At 39.8% G+C, this 23,436-nt stretch overlaps 1 protein-coding gene across 15 annotated transcripts in view; it reads right to left on the reverse strand.

Moving 5' to 3' along the window:
- The window catches only part of SOX5 (SRY-box transcription factor 5), a 652,081-nt gene that overhangs the window by 41,963 nt on the left and 586,682 nt on the right, over window positions 1-23,436 (reverse strand). For all 15 annotated transcript variants that reach the window (XM_080392183.1, XM_080392185.1, XM_080392184.1 and 12 more), the window contains one exon: window positions 19,933-20,079. In XM_080392183.1, coding sequence (XP_080248309.1) covers window positions 19,933-20,079 — 147 coding nt within the window. The remainder of the gene's footprint in view (window positions 1-19,932; window positions 20,080-23,436) is intronic.

The raw sequence follows: 23,436 nt of genomic DNA on the forward strand, positions 1-23,436 counted from the left end.
AGAGCATTCTCAATTCCTCGCTGGAAGTCAAATGCATTAAAAATTCAGTCAGAGAGTTTAGAAATCCTACACTGGATCATGAGTTGATAATAATTTAAGTCATTTCCTTTACCGCAGTGGAACTACACTGATTTATTCCATGGGTGTCTAAAAAATATCTGGGAGACAGGTAATAATATACAATTGTGTTAAGTGTGAAGATGACTGTTAGGATCTTAACTCTTATACTCAGTGTGCCATTTTACTCTTTTTCTTATCTGCAGACATAAATTCAAAATTCTCTAGTCTTCCAGTTTAAATCAAGAACTGTACTGTCTTCATTATTGATTTGCACCTGTGTAACCATGAGAAGAATTAGGTGTTGGCCTACCTTTAACTATAAAATCTCCCGGCTAACATTCTGCCACATTACGGATTTAGCAGGCTTCACTCTCAGTTATATCAAGGCTGTGTATAAGTGCAGCATGACAGCTAGGGCAAATAAAAGTAATAAAAAGAAAAAAAAAAAAAGATGCAGCATGTTCACTCCAGGTAGATGGTATCTTTCAACAGCCAGAAGATTTGATTTTATACAGTGGGATCACAGAATCTAGAACTACACCCTGCACTTCATTTTTAAGAAAAAGCTCTGTATTGATTGGTCCCTGCCTTTTTTTGACATGCAGTTATTCTAAGATGTCATTGATAAGGTGTTGTTTTTTTTGTCAAGCCAATATTTTTTAGAGAGTTAAACAGTCAAACATTTATTTATGTATCACCCAAAACGATTAATGCTTAGACCAGAGGATGTTAAGACCCAAAAGGCTTGTAATAATATAAACACAGATGTGATGAAAGTAAAATATGATCATGATTAAAGGTTATGAAATGTTTCCTTTAAAGTAGCGCATTTGTCTAACAAAACGAAACACACATTCACAAAAAAAAATGTAGAGAATAAAGCATAAGCAAAAACACACAATAGAGGGCTAATAAAATGAAGTACCCACAGCACGAGCAAAGCACTGGTAAAGAGATTCCCGCACCCTGCATCACAGCAGTGTCAGAATAGTCACTATTTTAGGGAGAGCTGGTTGTTTGCTTACCAGGATTGGAAGACTGTTATTAACCAAAACTATGAAGCTTGAGGAACTTTAAACCCTTGATTTGCTCTGGATTTTTTTCTCAGCTGATTTCTAGACATAGGAGGGAAGAAAGAAGATCCCTTCATCTACACCAGAATTTGGGGGGTAAACAAAATATTCAAGAGCTGTATTTTGTAGCTTCACTCAATCTGGATTTGTAAAAGTTTGAGATTTCATATTTAAGCATCAGACACTGGAAATCTCCAAATATAAGTGTCTGACAAGCAACATTTAAACAGAAATACTGCTGGTAAGTGGAAGGGGCATCACACTGCTTTTGTAAGGTTTGTATGGTCCTTTGAAAAGGTAAAATGCTAGGTAAACACAAAGTGCTTATTAATATGGGAGGAAAAAATGAAAGAGAGAGAAAAGGAAAGGATTTTGTCACAGTCATACAGTAACGTAGTGGCAGAGTTTCAGACAGACCCAGGAATTCTGAGTCAGAGTCACCAATGTTGCAAATAGCTAGCTGAAATGGTGTCTTTTCTAATCTTTCAATCATGCTGTCTCTATTTACTTCCTCCTAAGATAAAAGGTTAATTTATCTCTGTGGAGAATGGATATGGAAAAAGAAGGGAATAAAATCTGATTTTGAGAATCTCTCTAAACCGTTTATTAAAAATGGCCCTATTTCAACACCAAGAGCTGAATAAAAGACTGATAGCCCAGATGAATGAACCAGTCTCAAAGAAAAAAAGGGTGTGTGTGCATGTGTGTGTAAGAACCCAGACAATTAATTTGGATTTCATAATCTCACTTCCTTTTACTTCTTTTAAACATTAGTATACTACTAAAATACAGTTACTGAATTATTGTACTGTCATTTAGTGTATCCCACTGTGGCACCCACTGAAGGTCCAGGTTGCACAGTTTATTACAAAATCACGAACTGCTCTGTGTATCATCTGACTGGCAACACAAACGTGCTTAAATGACCTGGCATAAGCACAGACTAGCATGCTCTACTAAAGAGGCTTTTCATGACCTCTGGGAACACATTCACCACATCTTGCTGCCTATTTAAATGACCTTGACAGTACAAATTGCAGCCAAATGAGTTAATAATAAGAAGCTGGAGATGGGGGTTCTAAAACAATACCTCTGCCACCTCACCAGAAACAAAGCCTCATTCCCCCCTTCTGGTTCTGTTTTGTGGAGATCTTCATTTCAAGAGAAATGCAAAATATGGAGCACTTACTGGCGTGTCTGGGGCAGAAGACAATGATTATTGTTGCCCACTGAACAATACAGCCAGTCAGCGGCTTATCCATTCAGTCTCATGTTCATCCTGCAATGTCTAACCAAAAAGTAGCAGAAACCGAGGTGCAACAGTGTATACCCGAAGAAAATCCTTTGGCATCATTGTCCCTCAAGACTACAGTTGTCCACACACTCACACAAAGATACTGGCAGCTTCCTTCACATCCCCTCCCCTTCCTCTGAAGCCACTCATGATGAAATTATCAGTAGTGATAATAAGAAGCCGAGAGGTAAAGGCAGTTGTGAAACATGTTGTATAAATGAGTCATGCTGCTGATATTATCCTCACTGATGAAATAATTGTATTAAATTAAGCAGGGATGTTCACATGACAGGATGGGTGAATTAGATAATGCTCATCTGCAGCTGTACCTCCTCCTGCCACATTCTCAAGTTTTGATTAAGAATAATGTGTCCCTTCCTGCAAAGGTGGAGATTTCTCTAACTACACAGAAAGAGAGATGGAGACATAAAAACAGGCATCTTGGTTATGATATGATAATCAACACAACAGAATTATTCTTTAGGTTCAGAGAAGTCAGTTTATCCTACTCTTGCCCATGACTTTGAATGCCAAAAGCACAAGGTACAACTAGACCAATTAGAAAGGAAAAGGCCCCACTGACAAAGCAGAGGGCAAATATTAGGAAGAACTGTCTTCTTTCTTTCTGATCCTGCAAAGTGCACAGACTTTTCCTTCTGTGATAGCTGCAGAAACATCTCAGCCTGAATTTCTACCTATACCCAGAGCAGGGCTCTTTATTGGTGTTGCTTTGCGGAGAATCTTTTCCTGAACACGTTGCTCTCAGAAGGTGGAGACTTTCTGCACGTCGCCCAACCCAAAGTTAGAACTTCCAGACTTTACTGATATTGCCCAAATACTCATATTCATAAGAGTCAAAGTGGAGAACTGAGCTGCGTTGTACTTGGGACAAATATTCTTTTTGCTCTCAGTCTGCTTCTTTAGAGGACTACTCAAACAACAAATTACTCCCAAATTCTGATTGATATACTGGGAGTATTCTTGCACAGACTCCATTCCTGTTCATGGGGAAAACTGCTGCAGGAACACACCAACTTAAAACTGTTTTGTAGCACCAGGAGCAGACAGCATTTTTCCCCAGTCCCTTTTTACAACACCAGGGGCTCTCAGCGAGAATATTCTCTGGGCACTTTGTCCTCTCAGAAAGATCACTAAATTCTTCCCATTTAATTTCTCTTTACAGGAAGCCTAGCTGCCAGGCAAGAAGTCTGCAGTTACAAAGACTAATTTGCTGCCCTGGAAACCCCAAGCTTTGACTTTGTCTAGTCCACATGTTGTCACAGTAACGTAAGAGGGCTGCTGGGTGGTTTTTTCCCTTTGTGTTTAGCATTGTTGTTTCCCGAGGTTGTACACAGGATTCAAAAACAGATATATGAAGAACAAAGAGGAGCGTGCAAAATGACCTGTCTATAAACATGGAAGGCCCTAGGAGCTGGTTGCCTTCCCCTCCTCCCCACAACCTTTTTATCTGATGCACAGTGCTTACTCTGTAGTATCGCTCTACTCTGAGTCACAGAATACAGATGCTGAAAAACAGAGAACCAAGTGCCAAACAGGTCTAGGATCATTTTCGTCCTCCAGCTAGCTCAGATGTGGCAGTGTGGACTATTTCAGCTGCAGGGCAGCCTAAAAGTGGTGCCTGTGGAGAAAGCTACATAACTCGTTTTCAGAGTCTACATCCAACGATGATCTGGCACAAAGGCCTTAATTTCGTGTAGCAGCTGGTGATACCTCTGCACACAAAACCCTAAAAGCAACTCCTTACAAGTCTTCAGGAAAGACAAGTGCCACACTGGGACCTAGCCCTTTGGGATCTCGCGGAGCACAAGCCAGGCTGTTTGGCCAACAAATACACCAGGGCATGCAGCTTAGCAAAATGAGCAGACTGGTATGTGTTTACCCAAAATTCATTCATTTAGTTTCACAAATCCTCAGAGAAGCATCCTCCAAACCATACTTGCAGCTTCTGGCTGGCTTTGGACTGCTAAAACACCCACCATCCTTGTGAAGTCTCCTGGTAATCTCCACAGACAAACAGCACAATGTGTTTGAGGAAAACGGCTGGTATGAGATTTGTAGGCTATTTTTGCTGGATCATGAGTTTCCAGTCACACCAACCTCTAGGGAAACCTGACAACTTATGGATGCTTATCCCAAACCAGATCCAAACGTCAAACATTCATTTTCATCCACACAAAAGTAACTTACTCACTGCTATCACCATAATTCTGCTGTTTGGGCATTTTCTCTTCTGTTAGACTGAAACAAGCAGAAGAGAGAGCTGCTCAGCACACTGCTTAGGACCCAGTATGTGGATTTTCAGTATAGCACTGCAGGAACAAAGAGCTTTTAGCATTTCTTGCACCTCATAATGAAAAAGCTCCTTCTCATTCTGCATCTCTGAGTGAGTGAAAATTTAACGCTGTAGCCGCATTTACAAAAAAACTCCAGTGATGCTCACTCTGAGAAAATCCTGCCAGGTTTGGAGGTTTGGCCTGAAATGAGAATGGTCCATGTTGAGTAAAGATAAAATATGAGCCAGTGCAGAGAGACCAGCCACTTGGGATTCTGCTAGTCCATACTGCATGACAAACTTGGGTCCTGTGGTTAGCTTTTTGTTTCTAATATCTATTGTTCAGCTGTATTTCTCACATCACTGATGTACCTATTTATTTGGTATAATGCTATTAATGAAGCACTTCTCTAAGAAGGCTCAAGTCAGCTGCTAAGCAGGAAGAGTGACTTAGGCACAGGTCAGCAGGGATTGACGCAGATACTGCAAATCTTCAGGGGAAGACAACAACTGATTTTTCATGCTTTTAACCATGCAAATCACTTTACATGAGGTAAAAATCATTAGAGAGGATCACAAAATTGTGGGGGACAGGAGCAGAAAGGATTCTTTCCAGAAAGAATGCTTGTTCCTAACTGACCCCCACTGAAATGTGAGGGGAAAAAAATAATCACTTCTCCAGTGTACCAAAGGAATATGAATTAATAAAGCTCATAATTACTCTGACAGTTTTTGCCTTATTTTATAAATGGGATGAATAAGGCACAAAGTGGCTAAACGATTTGCCTAACCTCACACAGTGAGTAAACAGCTGACTCATAAGGAAGAGCAGATCAATTGCCACCCTTACTCAGACCAATGTTTTTGGGTATTTTTTTGATACTGAACTAAACCTTCTAAAATGTCCAGCTGCTTCAAAAGAAGTTGCAAGAAAAAAATACTTGTCAGACAGTTTGATCTGTGGCATATATTCCTGAACTTGTGCTGGGTAGCAACTGGAGCGGCCCATGCCCTGAAGCATGATGCCTCGTAGCTTGGGTTTTGGTTAGATTTTTTTTTTTTTTAAATATCTTTGCAACATAACTCTGTCCCTATAAAACCCAGAAGTCTAAACATGTGGTGTTGTGTCCTTAATAATGTATTCTCCCACTCATAACAAGGCTGTTCAAAAAATGGCCATAGACATTAGACTAGATTTTGCTCACTGCCTAAATCAAACTTGGGAGTCACCACCTTCCAATGAATAAACCTCAGTAAATGTTAAGCAGAATGCACAGCAATGAAAACAACAAAACCTGAAAGGACAGGGAAGGACTTGGAAGGAAATAAAACAAGGACCTGCAAAGCCAAACAGCATTACAAACTGGTACATTTTAAATGAACAACAAGAAAACAGAAGCCACACTGATCAAAGCCTCCCACCTCCTCTCTGTGGTGGATGACACCTTCTCTGGGAGCACACCACCACCTCTAACCCCACACCTGCAAAAGGAATTAATTTCAAAAAGAATACAGACCAAAGTGTACCGTATCAAAACAAATTAGCAACAGACCCCTCCTCCTGCTGTGGTCAGGCAGGAGAAGCAAAGATGCTGCACGGATTCTAAGATTCAGGGGGAAAAAAGACAAAACAAAACCAAAAAAACCCCAGCTGTTGAAAACTTGAGAAGAAACAAGTCAAAAGAGCTTGAAAGAAAAGAGATTTCAAACAGCTTGGACAACTGGCATTGGGCTATGAAATTCCTCTTCAAAAACCACCTGTGCTTTCTCTGACTTTGGATATCTCTATGTATTCTACGTAGAGTTTTCACTAAAAAAGGCAGCAATGTATGCAGCACTGCAAATAAGTAGTACAAAGATAACATGCACTGGTTTTATTTCCAGATACAATTGTAAGGAAAATGTCAAAATATGTTTTGTAACTGTAGATATGACCTGCTTGACAATTTGTTTTTCCAACTAATAGCTTTTCAGAGGGAAACTATCAACACAAAACTCATCCATCTTTAATGTTTGCGTGTTATTAACAACATCCCAGAACACTAAAATCAAAATGATTTTACAACTCTGTCTTGCTGGATACTCTATCATTTCATCTCCTTTTAGCAGTAAGATGAAATCTAATCAGCAGTTCCAGAAACTGAAGGGAGTTTAACATACTGTAGGGAATGTTCAAAGCAAACACATGCTCCATCATTGAGTACCACACTCACAGAAGAAGAATTTCTTTAATATTTATACCCTATCCATAATCGCATACATGGGGTTAACTACTTGAGTGTATGCCTGTTGAGAAGGGTTGTTCCTTTTCCTACGCCACAGTCATGCCTTTTTTTATTGTAGACTTCTTGGGTCATGTCAAAGAGACTCAGGTTTAATTCCTGACTTTCCAACAAACTTTCCCCATGAAGTTGAATGAGTCACTCATTATCTAATCTTCTGCACATGGTCACTGACATCTTGACAAAGTTATGATAAAATATAGCCAAATATCAATTTTAGTGTTCTGCACAAGTGCAAATGGCTACAGAAAGTAAAGGGCCACCTCCTTCATCTCAATACTCACAAAGCTGGAGAAAATACATCCTTTCATCTGTGAAAAGGGTTTCTTCTATGAAAACTGGGCATACATCATAGAATCACAGAGTCATAGAATCATATATATGTTTATCTAACTGCATGGGGACACCATCATTTACAACCCTTTAAGTTTAATAAGTACTATTGATATTATATAATTACCCTAATGAACATATTAATCAACCATAATAATCATAATTAAAATTGAAATATATTGTAGTTTCTTTTTTTTCTATTTGCTGCTGTCAGTACTGAATGCAGATTACAAGCAGAACAGTGTTGAAGAAGTATTCAGCCCCCCTTGGTGAATAGACTTCAGATCCTATTCCTGATTCACACCAGCAAAAATGAAATCACCATCAGGACCGGTATTTGGGCCAAATTGCTGGCAGGCACAATGAACCACTAATTGCTAGATTCATTAGTAAGACTCATAGTTTGTCCCCATGAGATGCTGAACACTTTCAGCTCCTTTTAAAACCTAGCATCTTAGAAATTAAAATTAACAACTGCAAACTAGTATTTCTGTTATACTGTAGAAACTCAGCATGAATTTGAAGTCAGATCACAAGAATGCCAAAAATCTATTATGTAAAATTAGGCAGATTTTTATCTACTATTAATTCTGTAGAACATGCATGCATCCATACACAATAGATATTCCATGCTGTTACTCAAGCCTAAACAATTGGTTAAAATAGTTTTTTATAAAGCTGAAAGAAGACAACTGCCTTAAAAAATACCTTTCAAATAGCCCCAGCATCACACTGTTAAGATTGGCCTATTCTTTTCAGACATAAAACAAATGTCTATTTAAGAACACATCCAAATGCATTTCCATCACTCAGCCAGAACACATTCACCTCCCAGAAGCTAACACTGTAAGAGATGGAGAGAGGGAGAGAAGACCTTTAGTCCACCCACCGGCCTCACTAAAGGCAATGAATCCAGCCCTAGCTCATTTCAAGTAGGTTCAATTGTGTCAAAGGTTACCCACAAGCTATTTCTTGATGATTTATAGCTGATGTCTACAGATCTCCTTTTATTTTAATGATGACTTCAATATAGATGTTAAGACATTCTTTGTCTTCACAGAAGTATATGAGAGGGAAGTTGACAACTTAAAAAAAATTCCAAGAGGCTGATTCACTATTTCTGAACAGGGCCAGCTCTGGGCAGTTTTATATCTTATCCAGAAGAGGAAAAAGGGAGGAAAAAAAAAAAAAAAAAGCTCCCTTCATCCTTTTCTCCTGTACTAGAGCTGCTATGTTTTTGTGACTTATTCTGGGCACAAATCCTAGAGGACTGACTCAACGTGTATGTCACCAGTTAATTACAGTCAAGACAAGACACTAGGATACTTGGTAAGCATAAGATAATTTTATTGCTTCACCAGTAATAACATATATTTATATAGCATTATTTTGCTCTGTTTGAGCCCAGAGCAATTTACAAAGTGAGTCCCAAATGATACTATCATGGGAATCCTTCCACCCAGCACTGAACTGTAATCATTTGGGGGTGAAGAACAACAGCACGGGAAAAGCAGTAGCAAGACATATTGCATCCATTTGGAATTTCAGATGTCATGCCGATAAAACCCCAGAGAGTTGTTGAAATGTGAGATTATTTTTAGCCTCAAAATTAGTCGGTGTGTGTGCATGTGTGTGCGTGTGCACATGAGGTCTGTGTGCATGTATGCACGTTTGGCAGTCTTCACCTCTATAGACCTTTTGAGCACACCAGCCAACCTCCATCAGGTTCGATGCAGACCTCAAAGGTCCCACATCCCCTGTGTAGAGGGGCAACGGGGTAGGGCAGGAGAATGCTCTTGCCTCTCCCCTAAGGAGAAGACTCCAGTGCTTACCCATACTTTAAGTAAGCACTGCAGTGCTTACCACACAGTTTACCTACCCCCGGTAAGAGGTATTCTACACTTCCAGTGAGAGTCCAATATGTATTGTGAGAGGTCACAAATGAAACTAGGCTTCACTACTTCTGGCACTGCTGCAGCATCTTGCTCATTTTAAAACGAAGACAGAAGCGAAAGTATCTATTCAGTTTGTTCTGCTCTGCAGGCCTCTGAATACCTACGCTATTTTCTCACTTAGGCTAGCCAAAATGATGTGGCTGTTGCCTTCCTCACCCACTAGCCCCAGTAAACTTTAGTTGTTTGGTACAATAGTGAATCTCCTGGGTACTACACCACCACATCACTCTGCCTATAAGCTGCAATTCACTGGGAACTCATTTTGTGTAGAGAAACTGATATTTTGAAGGCTGTGAAATTAAGAACTGTAAATCCAGACATGAAATGTAGTGGGCAAACAGTCATGTGACATCATTTTAATTTCTGCTATCATGAACAAAATGCTACTTGACATGCGCTTCTCAGCCAAATGTATGTGTTGAATTTCCCTGACCCCAAATTAGGTCTGTGCCTTTTACAGAGAATGTTGAAAGCACAGGCTATCTGCACATTTATGATGAATAATATGCAAACAAAGATGAATTAATTCATCACAGAGTTTTAATTGCAGACTCTATTTTCAGTGGACATCAGAAACTAGGATAGGAGTACCCAGAAAAGGAAAGAAGATAACTTCATAGAAGACTAAGAATATTGGAAATGGGCACAAAAGGGGGTCACTCTGATCTGCAAGGAAAGCAGAAAAAACCCAGAGTTTAGACTACAAGGACTCAAGATTTACTGAGGCAACCAACAACTAAATTCAAAATATATTAACTTACAGCTGTAACCTGAAGTCTCTACAGCTCTTAGCATGGCTAAAGATAAAAGTAATCACTGACCTGGAATGACTGCAGCCCTGAGAGCGCTACCTTTGGAAAGAAAGAAATTCACAAGAACCTAACAAAACAAAAACACTCTCCAGAATTGTTATATAGATATATTTTCTTCCTAATTGTACACTGAATTAAAGCTGCTTTAGTAATCCCATCACTACTTTACCCCCTTTTCCGGTACACTGCTTCATATTTTTCTCTGGAGCATTTTGGAGATGAATAAATGTACCCCTGAAACTCAACTTTAAGAAGCTTTTTGTGCCAATTTTCCCATGGATATGTCATGTTGGGTTGTGTTTGTCACTATGTAACTCCTGTTGTGTTCTGTTAGCTTGAAATCACGTAACACGATGTGGCTGATTCATGACGTGACATGTCACTGCCTGGCATGTCAGCTGAAAGCCTGTACGAACCCATGTGCTACATCTCCATACACACATAGCTTTTTGAAATGGCCCCTTATTTTGAATCTACTAGCAGGTGCTGGCACATCTACTCAAAAAAGTTTAAGAAATACTAATAACTTTTGAAATGCCCAAAGTTGTATTCTTTCTGGAACCTTACTGGAAACGGAAAAGCCTTCCCTCCAGAGTTTCCATTACAGACATCTTCTCCTCCATGCACTCCGCATGCCAAGATACCAAGCAATATTTTATCAAAGACTTTTTTCTTATCCGCCCCCCCCCCCCCCAAGAGATTCCAGTCACGGCATTAGCTTATATTTCCTTTAAAAGCAGCAGAGAAAAATGTAGCAACTGGAAAGAAACAAATAGAAACTAAACTCATTCAGTAGTACTAAAAGCACACATTTTAATTCATAGTCTGGCAGCATTAGTGGATAAAGGCACACGATCAAGATCAAAATTTTAAATTTGTTTCATATATTAAATCCTGTCCAATTATATCAAAAACCAAAATGGTTTGTTGTATCAGCTTGCCTGCCTCTGATGTTCTTTGGATGCTCTCAAATGTTCTCTCTGGACACTATTGAACCACTTACTGGGAGATACTATGGTAAAAAGTCTAATTCTGCTGAGAAATATTTATGCCTCAGCAGAACTGCCAACATGAAGTCTTCTATGATTCGAGACTGAAAATTAATCCCACTTGATTAAAATAGTAACTCATTGATTCATCTTGTTAGCTTTTTTATAAGCCTTTGAGATAAATTTATACCCATCTATAAGTTTCAGCCATGACAGCCTGAAGCTTTTTGTTCAAATGAGATTCTCACATATTCACATGACTCCAGGAGCTGGAACTGTAAGGAAACTATCCATTATAAAATCACAAGATGTAGCCACGCTGCTTTGAAAAATCTGAGTACTCTAAAGTAACAATTTCCAGATGATTTCTCTGAAACCCTCTTTTGTACCAGTTTGTTTTGCATTAAACAATTCAAACTGCATTCTGTACAACAAATGCGTAGTTCTGAGAAACTTCAGTGAAATATTTCCTAAGCACTCATATAACTCTAGAGTTAATACTAAACTATAAGAAACTGTCTGTTTGAATTTGAACAGCATTCTCCATTCTGCTGCTAAATGTTGCCTCTCTTCAGCTATCCACAGCTGCCAGGGATTACAGATTACAATGTTTCAGATTAAAAAATTTGTAGAGCTCCCTTGTTAAATGATAATGATTCAGCTGTGGGTACAAGAATACTTACTGCAAAATATATTTATTTGATTCTTAGTTTGAACTGCATTGTGCCCGAATGTGTCAAGAGGAGCTAATTTCAAACCTAGTACGTAGAAGCAAACCACCCTTCTGCAGACAAAGCAAGCAGTTTCTGGAAGGTGCTAGACTGATCACATTAAAATCTGATTAAATCACCTCAGAAATTTATTTTCTGTGTTGAAAAGAAGTTCTGCATTTGGTAAAAGACGGCTACATTGCTGTCCAGTAGACAGCCTTGCCAATGCAGCCTATGCACTTTACTTTTGATTAATAACACATGCTGCAGAATACCCAAACACTTAAGCTGAAGCTGCAAAAGGGAAGATTTAATTCCTGAAGTGAAGTACCTGGCTCCTTCCTAGAAGGATCTGGTAGAATGAGAGTCCTCTGCTCCATTTCAGGCTGCCTCTTAATCCATGAAACAGGGACATTGCTACAGTACCATTATTTTGCACAAGCCTGTGCTCCTGGAATAAACACATTCCTAGATTTAGAGAGTCTAACAGCTTGGAGTCTAAAAAATAAAATCTCTGGAATAAAGGATGACCTTTAATTTACAGAAATTTAATATCATGAAGGAAACTAGAAATTCATCTCATATTGGCATAACTGTCTGGTTTACTATCTATATTTAACTTTGAGCTAATATTGGTCCTTTGTCTTTACAGTGCTGTGATACTAAGCAGTTCCCCATGAAAAACTATGTGCCAAGATGAACTCGACACATATTTCTCTCACAGTTGGTTCCCTTTCCTCAATAGAAAGACCCTTGCCTAAACATTTTCCAACTCTCCCCACGGAAGAAATCCACCCAAACATGAGGAGGATCAACAAAACACACTGCAACTAGAAAAATCTAAATTTTCCGTGTTCCATTATGCAACTCCAGATAACATGCTCTCCTAAAGGCCTTTTACTGTTATTCTTAAGACGGCATGGACAACTGACAACATTAGCTCAACAGCTACCTCACTGGCATTAAAAAACCTTGACTTTGTGACACTGTTTGCTTGTTCGGGACTCTTCCAGTTTCTTCTTGCAAAATGCTGCTCTTTCTCATTCAAGCTCTTTGTTTCAAGTGACACTAGATGGGCAGTTCCGTCAGAAACGTTCTGCAGAAGTCAATGCTTAGGTATTTCTAAGTAAGATGTAGAATAAGATGCAGATCAGAAAAAAAACGTGCCAAGTCCCAGTGTTCCTGAACACTGAGGGATCTGTGACTGAAGGTGGCTTTAGTAGCTGCCTCATGAAAGTAATAGTGTGGTGTAGCAACTTGTATGAAGTCAACGCTGTAGATCATTTAACCAAAAAGAATGAAAATTACTGCCTGCTGCCCACTCCACCAACTTTTCCACCGAGGAAAACGTGGGTATTTTATCTATTCATGCCAGGTAAGAAAGGCACTAGTGGCAAGGAATGGTAGTGAACTAGTAAGAGGCACATATTGTGTATTGTCACTACTGTTTTGCTTTACATCTCTTTTGTTCCCTGCCTGATTTCTGAAGACCTCCCTTTCAGAAATGCAGTGATCTTGCTTAATTTGTGTATCTGGCTTTTGTTCTGTGATCACAGATTTCAGAGGGTTTCCCCCCCCCCCCCCTTTTTGTTATGTTTTCTTCTGAGTTTTCATTATAAAACGTGCCCACTGAGCCTGACAAGGGCTGAGTGGCTGGCAACTCTGCTTGAGAGACAGACTACTGCCAGAGACGCAAGATATTAGGAAACAGAGCAGAGAGTTAATCTGAAAAAGCATCCTAGGAACCCCTCCATGTATCTAATTTATTTTTAGGAAAGTAGGGAGGGGTGGGAGGCAGGTAGAATGCCATGCAAGCCCCTACTGCTGCTGGTTTTTAGACACTGCTATTAACATTGTTTTTATTGTTCAGAACACATTTTCCATTTTAGAAAGACATCATAAGAAGTTCCATTAATACACACCACTTCATTGTGCTCCAGCAAATAGTTTAAAAAGTCACTGTTTATATGCCTGGATGTCATGTACAGCAAGAAGAGCAAGGAGGAAGAAAACAGTTTCAAAGATTCTGTCACCAACTCCACATTTTGCTATTTGGGACTAAAAGCATGAGTAGTAAAATTAAAATTATTATCTCTTCCTGGTAAAGAGATAATAAGCTACAAGGCCTCCATTAAGAATAATCAGAGATGCTAAAGAAGTAGCATAGCACAGATAAGGCAGATGAGATCTCAATTTACAGCTCCCTGTACATTACTGTACTCATACTGTAAACTTTTCCTCAGTTATCTTACGGCTATTTCTCACCTGTGTAATGCATTGACAAGGGGACTGGGAAAAGTAAGCACTGAAAAATGTTTTGAATTTACCGATTTATAATATTCTACTGCTAATGGTTATTCTAGGGCTGAAAAGCTTAGTAGATTAGTTTACAGTTGGGTTTTTTTGTTTGGTTGGTTGTTTTTTTTTTAGTCAATGGCATATAAAGAATTGTGTCCCACACAGAAATTCTCAAAAATAAAAAATCTTTGCAAATGTCAGAGATAAACCTTCTGTAAACATAGCTTTGATGTTCTAGCAGGGATGGTGCGTCTTGTGTCACTTTAATGAGAACTCTTGTTCTTCACTCTAAAATACCTCACTACTCTAATGAAAATAAGGATGCCTTAATTTCCTGCTGCTTGGATAGGCATTCAGCAGCTGCTGAGCTCTTCAACCAATAAAGAGGACAGTAATTGTCATTAGTATATGAGGCCTAATATGTGCAATGGGTTAGCTTCAGACAGGGCCAAATTCTTTTCCCTGAAGAGAAGAGGACCCTATCTAACACAAGCAGTCAAGCCCTTTGATCACCTGTACACAGCCATGATAAATATTCTTTATCACACAGTTGCCCTCTTTACAGCTGAAGTACTTTACAGTGCTGTGCAAAAAACAATTAGCTCGTTTCCAAAAATATTTGATACCACTAAATAGAAAGAAGTGTTACGAAGAAGAAACACCGATATTCTTCTGCATTTGAATAGCAATGCATCTGTCATCTGTGGAGTTGAAATTAAATACTTTCCTTTAATGTGTTCAAAAATGGCAGCTCTGAGGGTACAAGGAATCTGTATGTCCATTATCAGCCAGGCTTCTGCGATAGTCATAGCTTGATGTGGCAAGCAAGCCGAGGCAGCTATGCACATAATGGAGCTTAGTGTTTTCCTCAAGATTTCCCCAGAATAAATTTTCACCTTCTGCACTATGGTACAAAAGAGAGAAATGAGGGAAAGGGAGACAAATATACCCAAGTTAACAGGGCTGCTCAGGGCACTCACCTAAAATGAAGTTCAAGTCAACAATCTGCCTGAAGTAGAATCAGGAAGATATCTAGTTGAGTGTTCTTATTTACCAGGCCATTTTAGGACCTTTTTCTTTCTCCTTCCCTGCTGATGTTTTTCTTTTTCTTTTCATAATATTTTTATCCTGAGTCAAGAAAGCTCCCCTACTGAAACTGGGAAGTATAGTGCCATAATCAGTTTTGACTGGGACAGGAAAAGTCCCAACCAGCCACCCTATAATAAATAGTACACTTATTTTTCCTAATATACCCTGTGGTGTGTCTGAATTAAAATGCCCATTTCTAAAGACTCTTATACTTTATTTTATCCCTGGTATGAGATGTACGTGGTAAAAAAGTCAAGAGTGACTCAGTTGTAGTTTCATATCTGGGCTTACCTTGCCCGGGCGAGAATGGAGCAAGCACACTGTTGGTCCCTTTCTATCCTTTGTATACTATAAACAGGATGCGAGACACAGCTGGTGCATGTGGCAGCAACTGTAGCATCATCAGCAGACATTCCTCAAAAATGGAAGAAGTTTCTGTGGAAAGTCTCTGGCCATTTTAAGGTCAATCTGCAGCAGGCAAGCTTTAAGTCTTTCAAAGGCAATTCTATTGCTGACTATAGGAGACATGAAAAAATTTCAATCCAATGTTTACTTTAGTGATCAGAGGATCGGATAACGTGAAAATAAAGTACCAATTTCAGTTAAGGATTCACACTGATATTTGTCTGGATATTGCAGTTGAGGAGAATCTGATTGTGTATATCCAACTGCTTAGTGCTGTTTCTGGCTTGTCTGAAACACATTTCCTTTCCTTGTCACAACTCCCAGGTGCTACTGCTGAGCAAATAGTAACATCACTGCCAGAAGTATTTGAAAAGAACAAAAAAATTGATTTGGACAATCTGTGTGCTGTTGCCATTGAGGGAGACACAACTGTGAGTAGGGTTAGGGCTGAGGTCGTAACAAGGTTAACAGAAAAGTGTCCAGGAATTCTCTCCTGTCACATTTCACACTGAATTGCTCCTGTTTTTCAGCAGATGCTTCAGACAGTGCATTGTGCTCCATTAAATATGGGGAATCATTTAGCTACATTTACAAGCTACATTGAAAATTCACTCCAGAATTACTGTACTTGAAAGGTTACATTGAAAGGGCTAGGATATTGCATCATGCAGGCACTAGATGCTATATTTAGATGTGCAACATCAAAAGCGAGGAACAAAGGCAGGAATGAACAGGGCCCTGGCCATTTACAACTGAGGGTGATGTTGCTGTGCTTAGTCAAGGGTATAATGCACCTCGCCTGAAGTCAGTGAAGACTGGCTACCAGGTGAGAATCCTGGTAGCATGGTAAGGCTCACTGTTCAGATAAACATGTCCTCTATCACATTGTGGTTTTTTCTGTCCTGCAGGGCCCTGTACAAGCAAGAGGCTTGAAGTTAATCACAAGATGGATTAGTAAGTTATTCTGCCTAGTTCTTATCTGCACCTGTGCCTGTTCTCTCCTACTTATTTGGGAGCGTGTAACCACCTTGAACACCCAACAGAGCAGCATGCAAGCATTTACACGATCAAAGGCAAAATGTGCTTAAGACAGACTTTGGAAATCCAGCACAATTTGGCAAACTTCAAAAATAGTTGCCTTTCAAATGGGTTGTGGAGGAGGCCTTGGTAAATTTGAATGGTATGATTAGCATACCGGCTGTTTTTAAAACTGCTCAAGAAGAAGCTGTGTTAAAATCCATTTCCGCAAGACACACGCATTTTCTTTTGGACAGGCTCCACTAGCTCTGTTTCTTAAATCAATTTTTCTGGCACAGATTTCTTCTTGGAAGAGTGTACGACACCAGCTCAGTTTCCTAACCAAAACTTGACAGAATGTGTGCAGCACAGCATAATGGCATCTCTACTTCATGGCTTCCTAAAAGTTACAGTACAGAAACCTGGGAAGTGAATTTGGCTATTCCAGGTCACATCTGTTGAAAGGCGAGTGAGACAACAGAAGATGCCAGGGTAGTCTGCCCAGCACAATGTTCAAACACTGGTGAGGGCCACTGATAAAAGGTTTGCCAAAACAGGAGTTGCCAAGGTCTTAGAGGAGTTTCAGGGATGTGTTCAAGTCTTACTAGATTTAAAGGATGATCCTTGGCAAACTCCCCCTGATGCTTCTCAGCATTTCTAGAGCCAACAGTTGTTCCATCTGCTGCTGAGGCCGACTTTGAAGAATCCTTGCAAAGAGCAGCACACTAACTTTAACACTATACAAGAGGGAAAAAAATAGAGCTTTTCAGAAGTGACCTAGATGTTTGCCAGTAGCTTGACACACTCTCAGGTAAGGCTGTCTCCTTGTCTCCAAACACTTGAGCATATTACCAAAGCTGCGCCAGTGTAAACTGTGGGCTGAAAATAGAGATTCAGCAAACAGCATCTATTGAAAGCTTGTCTAAGGCATTAACTGTTCATCTGTGGAGGTCTGACATACAGTAACAGTGAGAAAGACCACCACAAACCAACTTCAAGAACAGAGTTGCTGCTGGGGATTAAAAAAAATTTTTACAAATGGCTGTGAAATATACATACTCCCTGACAACAGCTAAAAAAAAATAAATAAAAAAAAAAAATCAGCAGACAATAAACTTTTGGAGCTGTTGAACACAAACAAGCTTTGCAAAGGCAAAGGAAGGTCCACACAGACACGAACGAAGGTGTTTAGTTTCAACACATAAGCTTCAGTTTCTGCCACTGTGACAGATTTGCCAGCATGTTTTCTGAGCCAGGCCGCTGCACTATTGTATAAGCTTTATTCTAATTACTGTAGGCTCTATAAAGGTTTCTTTATCATTTAGTATTATAAATAATTGTGCTTCCAGGCTGGAGTTCAAAGCTCAGTACAGCATTCGCACAACAGCACAGGCAGGTCAGGTGACCTTTCTCCAATTCTCCTCTCTCTGGTGCTGAGGACAGACAAAGTGATATGTCTGTCATACGCCATTACCATTAGAACAGAATCTTGTTCTTTTATTACAACTGAACTCCGCCGGATTTCTCAGCAGGAATGCTAAGTGAAATCAATGTCTTGGATTTCCAGGCTGAGCTTGGAGGTCACAGCCACTCTATCATTTCTCAGCATTATCCCTTCTTTTTCTCTCGCTCTCTCTCTGAGCCTCCAACTGGCACACAGCAGATTGAAAACAGCATGCATCACAGGGCTCACGCTGCACAATTTTACAGCCTTTTGGAGCCCCCTTCCTTTCCTTTTGGCCCACTTTTTTTTTTTTTTTTTTTGTTTCTTTTCAATTTGCAAATAAGTTTTGTTTGTGTCCTACAGAACTGCAAGCCAAAGGCACTGGCACACCTACAAATATGAAAAAGCAATAAAACACAAGGGAGAACAGAGCTGATCTTGACAGCTGCCAGTAAGATGGCTACGCTTGATGTTACTGGTAGATACGGCAGGCCTTCTAATTCCACAATTGCCACAAAATAAATAGTGTCCCCTTAGATCTCATCAGACATTCCGCTCATGTACAAGAGATCCAAAAACACCATCAGAATTTTAAGTGTAGTCAATCTTACAAGCCATCAGCCACACACAAAAACCCCCTTGTAAAACACACAAAAATTTCTTGTTACTCATAGACACAACTTTTGGGGAAAAAAACCTCGAAACTGTCATTGAGCACTGCATGGCTTTGTGATTCCTTGCTCTACAGTGTAGAAAAGAAGAGGCCAAGCCAAGGATAAGGTTTGGGAAGTCAGAAAGTCTACATTGAGGAGAGAAGAAAGAAAACGCAGACCCAGAGCTTGATTCATTAACACAACAGCTACTGGTTTCACAGCATCTATTTTACTCTTTGAACATGTATCTCACTGAGCTGACAATGGTGTTATTTATTTGTTTGGTTATTTCTAATCTGTGCTGTTTTACTGTTAGGGTAAAAACAGGACACCACTGTCAATTCAGGGAATCTTTTCTGACATGATAAGAGACATGGATACTAACAAAAAGAAAGGACATGTTTTTGTCAAGTTCTTACTGTCACCTAAATGGGACTGAGTCTCCCCACATTTCTTAGCTAAATTCTTCCTAGCTGTTTTGCAACACCCAAGATATGCCATTCAATTTTGACCTGTTAGTTTTGCTCAGCTGTGGCATATGCTGAGCTCATCTGCCACTGGACATACTCGGTGTCTTTTTTCTAGGTATAACTAGTCACACATTGGTGGCATTATACAGATGCAACTATGAGCTGCTAGCTTGACCTCTTAAATGAATATGACTGCCCTGCTATGACCAAGGTTACTCATCAGGGCCCATCGCTGGACAGACAGATTGCAGCCATGTTCTATGACACAACAGGCACTTGCTTTGGAAACTTGTCCTCCCCAGACTCTCACTGAACCCAGGACAGTATCTGGCCACAGATGACATGCCCCACCACTTTCCATCCCTCATGGAGACATTGCTAACCTGATTCCCATTTAGCATTCTGAAAGGAAACAACAGTTGTGTGCTGGAATAGGAGCTGGTCACCTCAGCCTGCCACCAGTTACTGAAGATGGAAGAAACAGCAGTGTGATAGCTAGCACACACAAGGGAACCACGGGATCTCAGCTGAGGTGGTGTCTGTTACCAACATCATGTATAAATGGTTAATTGGCATTACTGTGCTGGGGTCCTCCCACTGGAAAAATGGCACTAAGAATATCCTCCTATTTCAGGAAGCCATCCTGAGAACAAAGCTGCCTGCAACTGAGAGGTACAGAGATACCCTTAGAAAAAAACACATATGCAGGTACCCACACTGTCAGAAACACGATGCTGCAGGGTCTGGTACAGTACCTTGCTTTTGGGTGGAGGGCTGTTTGTGCTCTTGTCTGTGTGGATGCTGGTAGGGGATACAGCAGCACCAAGGTTACCCTGGGGCATTCCAGGTATCTTGCCTCCTGGAGACACTTGCATTGCAGCAAGTTGGGCAGCATACAACTGCTGTAAAAACAAACAAATAAAAAATGGGATGTGTGGGGAGAGAGAGAGGAGAGACAAATAAATCAATAAATAGCTAATTTTCTCAAAACTCCTCCTACTGCAGATGACATATTTTCCTTCCGATGATTATTTTTTATTTAGCACACCAGTATATTTCAAGACAAGAACTGTCATCTCAACTTCTTCATGACTCATTCCTCAGGGGATGAATGACAGACGTCACCATGAGAAATGTCCCAGCATCCCTGTGTGTTCAGGGATTCAAAACAAGGAACAAAAGCTAATCTTCATGGTTTGCCTGAGCCACTGGGCAATCTTTGCTTTCCTGAGATGACTTAGGAATAACAGCATCCCCATCAATAATACACATTAACCCCTGTGAAATTCACACAATGTTTGATATGATGGTCTCTGTGCTACCATTTTATGTGGCTTTACCTTACCTGCTATGTCTGCCTTGTTTGTACAGGCTGTCAGGCGTTTGGGATGGGGAATGTCAAAATTTTCTTTAGCACTTACTGTGAGAGTCCACTCTCAGCTGGGGTCTGGGGAACCACTACAGCCAATATAAATATATACATACTGATGGTAATGAACAGTCCATCAGCAACTAGAAGCTTCAATTAAGACTTAAGAACCCTTTCTGTTATAGGTACAAATCAGATACACAGTGGGGAAGTTTTTCTCTTCAAAACTACACCAGCAAGGCACTTTCAACATGTATTTGATTATTAGCATGTGAATACTTATAACCACAGTCATCTGTTTAAAGTTAAGCACTACAATAAGAGTTTAATGGATAGAAGTCAAAAGCAGAGAGAAAACAGACAAACGGGCAGTGCCCTGAAGCTCCGCTGACCTCCAAATAAAAAGTGGAGAGAATAAACATGGTGAGCAGGAGAAGCAGAAATTGTTGCTGCTGCGTGAATAGAGAGGAATTCAGGTAAAGCCAAACAGAAGTCAGATGCCTGAGACAGCAGGTAATGTAGTAACAAAGGCTTTCCCCCCTCAGTCACAGTATCTGCTTCAAAGACTCATGCTATGTATTATTTGTGCTGTTGCAGTACATGTGTAATGTGTAACACTGAATGACGGAGATCTCTGCCTGCAGGTGCTAACAGAGCTTCTGAGATGCAACGTGACAAGGGACAACATGCAGAAACATGGATGTGGATGTAAAAAACCAGGGGGGCTTCAATATGTCTAGTCTAAAAAGTCTTGTTAGTGGTGCTTATTTGTTTTGCTCTTGTTTTTCAGTTAACTGTATACGCTGATAAAAGAACAAAGGTCAGACTGGAGGGCACAAAGAAACGGTAACCCAAACCATCAAGTTTGAAAGAGGAAAATTAGGATTCATTACAGGAGTATTCCGCATGGAGTTGTGCAAAAGGTAGAGAGACACTGCTAATGTGAGTTTAGAGTATGTAAGCCCTGTAGCAAGCACTTAAGATTTACTGCTCTGAGTCTTCCACAAGCCTGGACGTTGTCCTGTGGTTGCCTGTACAAACTCCTCCCTTCACTAGTGCACAATCCTAGCCTTTTCACATAATTAAAAGTAGCCCACTTCTGCTCTTTTAGGTGTGATCAGGCACCAAATTAATTCTTACTTCTTTTCCACTCTTTCTATTCTTTTCAGACTTTCTCCTCTTTTAAATTTTGAATCCTTTTATTTCTTTTATTTACTTTCATCATTGCTTGTTCCTTATTTTTCTGTACTTCTTAACCACCATTTATCCACCACTTTCTGTTTAGTCTCCTGCTTTCCCTGTCATCCATTCATTCATCCATTCTCTCTTTGCCTCTTCCTCAAATTTATTATTCTACATGTTACCCCCAGCAATCAGAGCCAAACAGATCCAAATCATCTACAGATAAAAGTAATCAAAACCAATCCAGCCACAGATCAGTCACAGATTCAAGTGCATGTTATTTATCAGTTGAAGTTCATATCCATTCATTCTTTCAAAAGAAGACTAAATCCAGCAGGAGAAAGGAACAAGGGTCTGTGTGAACCAAAGAAGAAATGTAGCAGGCAGTTCAAGGAAAACCAAGCAAGCTTTATGTACCAATGAATATATCAGAAGGGCAACAGTAGTTTAAGAAATAGGATACATGACTAGGGAACAGCTCAAACATAATCAGACTCTAGTGATGACAGAGCAGACCGAGGGAAAGCTTTTCCTTTTCTTTTGCTCCTTATTGAAAAAAATGACAAAACAGATTGAGGCAACTATGGGAAAAACACAAAAGAAAGTCAAATGGCCATTGAGCAGGAAACGTTCAAGCTTGCTGCTAATCTATAGATTAGATATAAGAGAGTATGTCTAGTCCACAAAGAAAGGTAAAAATAACATAGTCGGTTTGGACACTTGGCAGTCCTGAACCAACTGGAGACCATTGACAGGCCATACAGGGACTGGCCTGTTGAGGACTGAGCCTCCTAGAAATTTCTGTGAGACTTTGGGGAAGACTTTTCAAACAGAATCCTTACCCTGAAAAGAGAGGGAAATCTCTAACTCAAACATAGCTCTCAACCTTCTGTTGAGGTCCAAAGAGTGGCTCACAAGAACTAAACTATACAAAATACATGCACAACATGGTGTCCAATAATCCATATGTTACACCTGTTCAGCAGTCCCTGAGAAATGTGTTGGAAGCCTTTTTGTTCCTCCTTTCTGTACTGCCACCAGCCACCTTTGTGACAATGCATGCAGACAACTAAATAAGCATGGGGAATGAATTTCCTGATGCAACAGTCCAGGAGAAAGCCATATTTTAAAGTGATAAATGGAATACATGGAATTTCAGATGCATGCCCTATTCTCAGTTCAGGGACAGCTATACCTCGAGAGAGTGAAGCACACAGTATAGCGTGGACTAATCTGGAAAGAGGGGTGGAAGAAAACCTATAAAGCCTTCATTCATGCTTCATACAAATGTCTGTCCTCCTGTTATCAGATTCAACATCTCACCTCTATTCCATTCATTTTAAGAATTAAAAACAAACATTAAATAAAATTTTATAAGAGGTTCCTTGTCAGAGGACCCTCTTAAAAAGTCCCTTCCTGCAACACAAATGAACTATTCTACTGAAAAGCAACATCAAGCCCAACTTTAAAGTGAAAAAGATGTAGCTTTTGAAATTGCAAGGGTCTGACTCCTATTTTAACTAGTAAGATTGCTCCCATATTCCTCCCTCCCTTTCAAAAAATGGATAGAAATATACAACACACAGCACATTTCTTAGACTGTTAATATTTTTGAACTTTGACATTATTGAATTTGTCTGTTCATATTTAGTTGTTTTAGGACACAATGGCCTTTAGCTTATACCCTAGGAAAGGGCAATGGTATGAT

This window comes from Falco punctatus, assembly GCF_963210335.1.
Source record: "Falco punctatus genome assembly, chromosome: 6".
Taxonomy (NCBI): Eukaryota; Metazoa; Chordata; class Aves; order Falconiformes; family Falconidae; genus Falco; species Falco punctatus.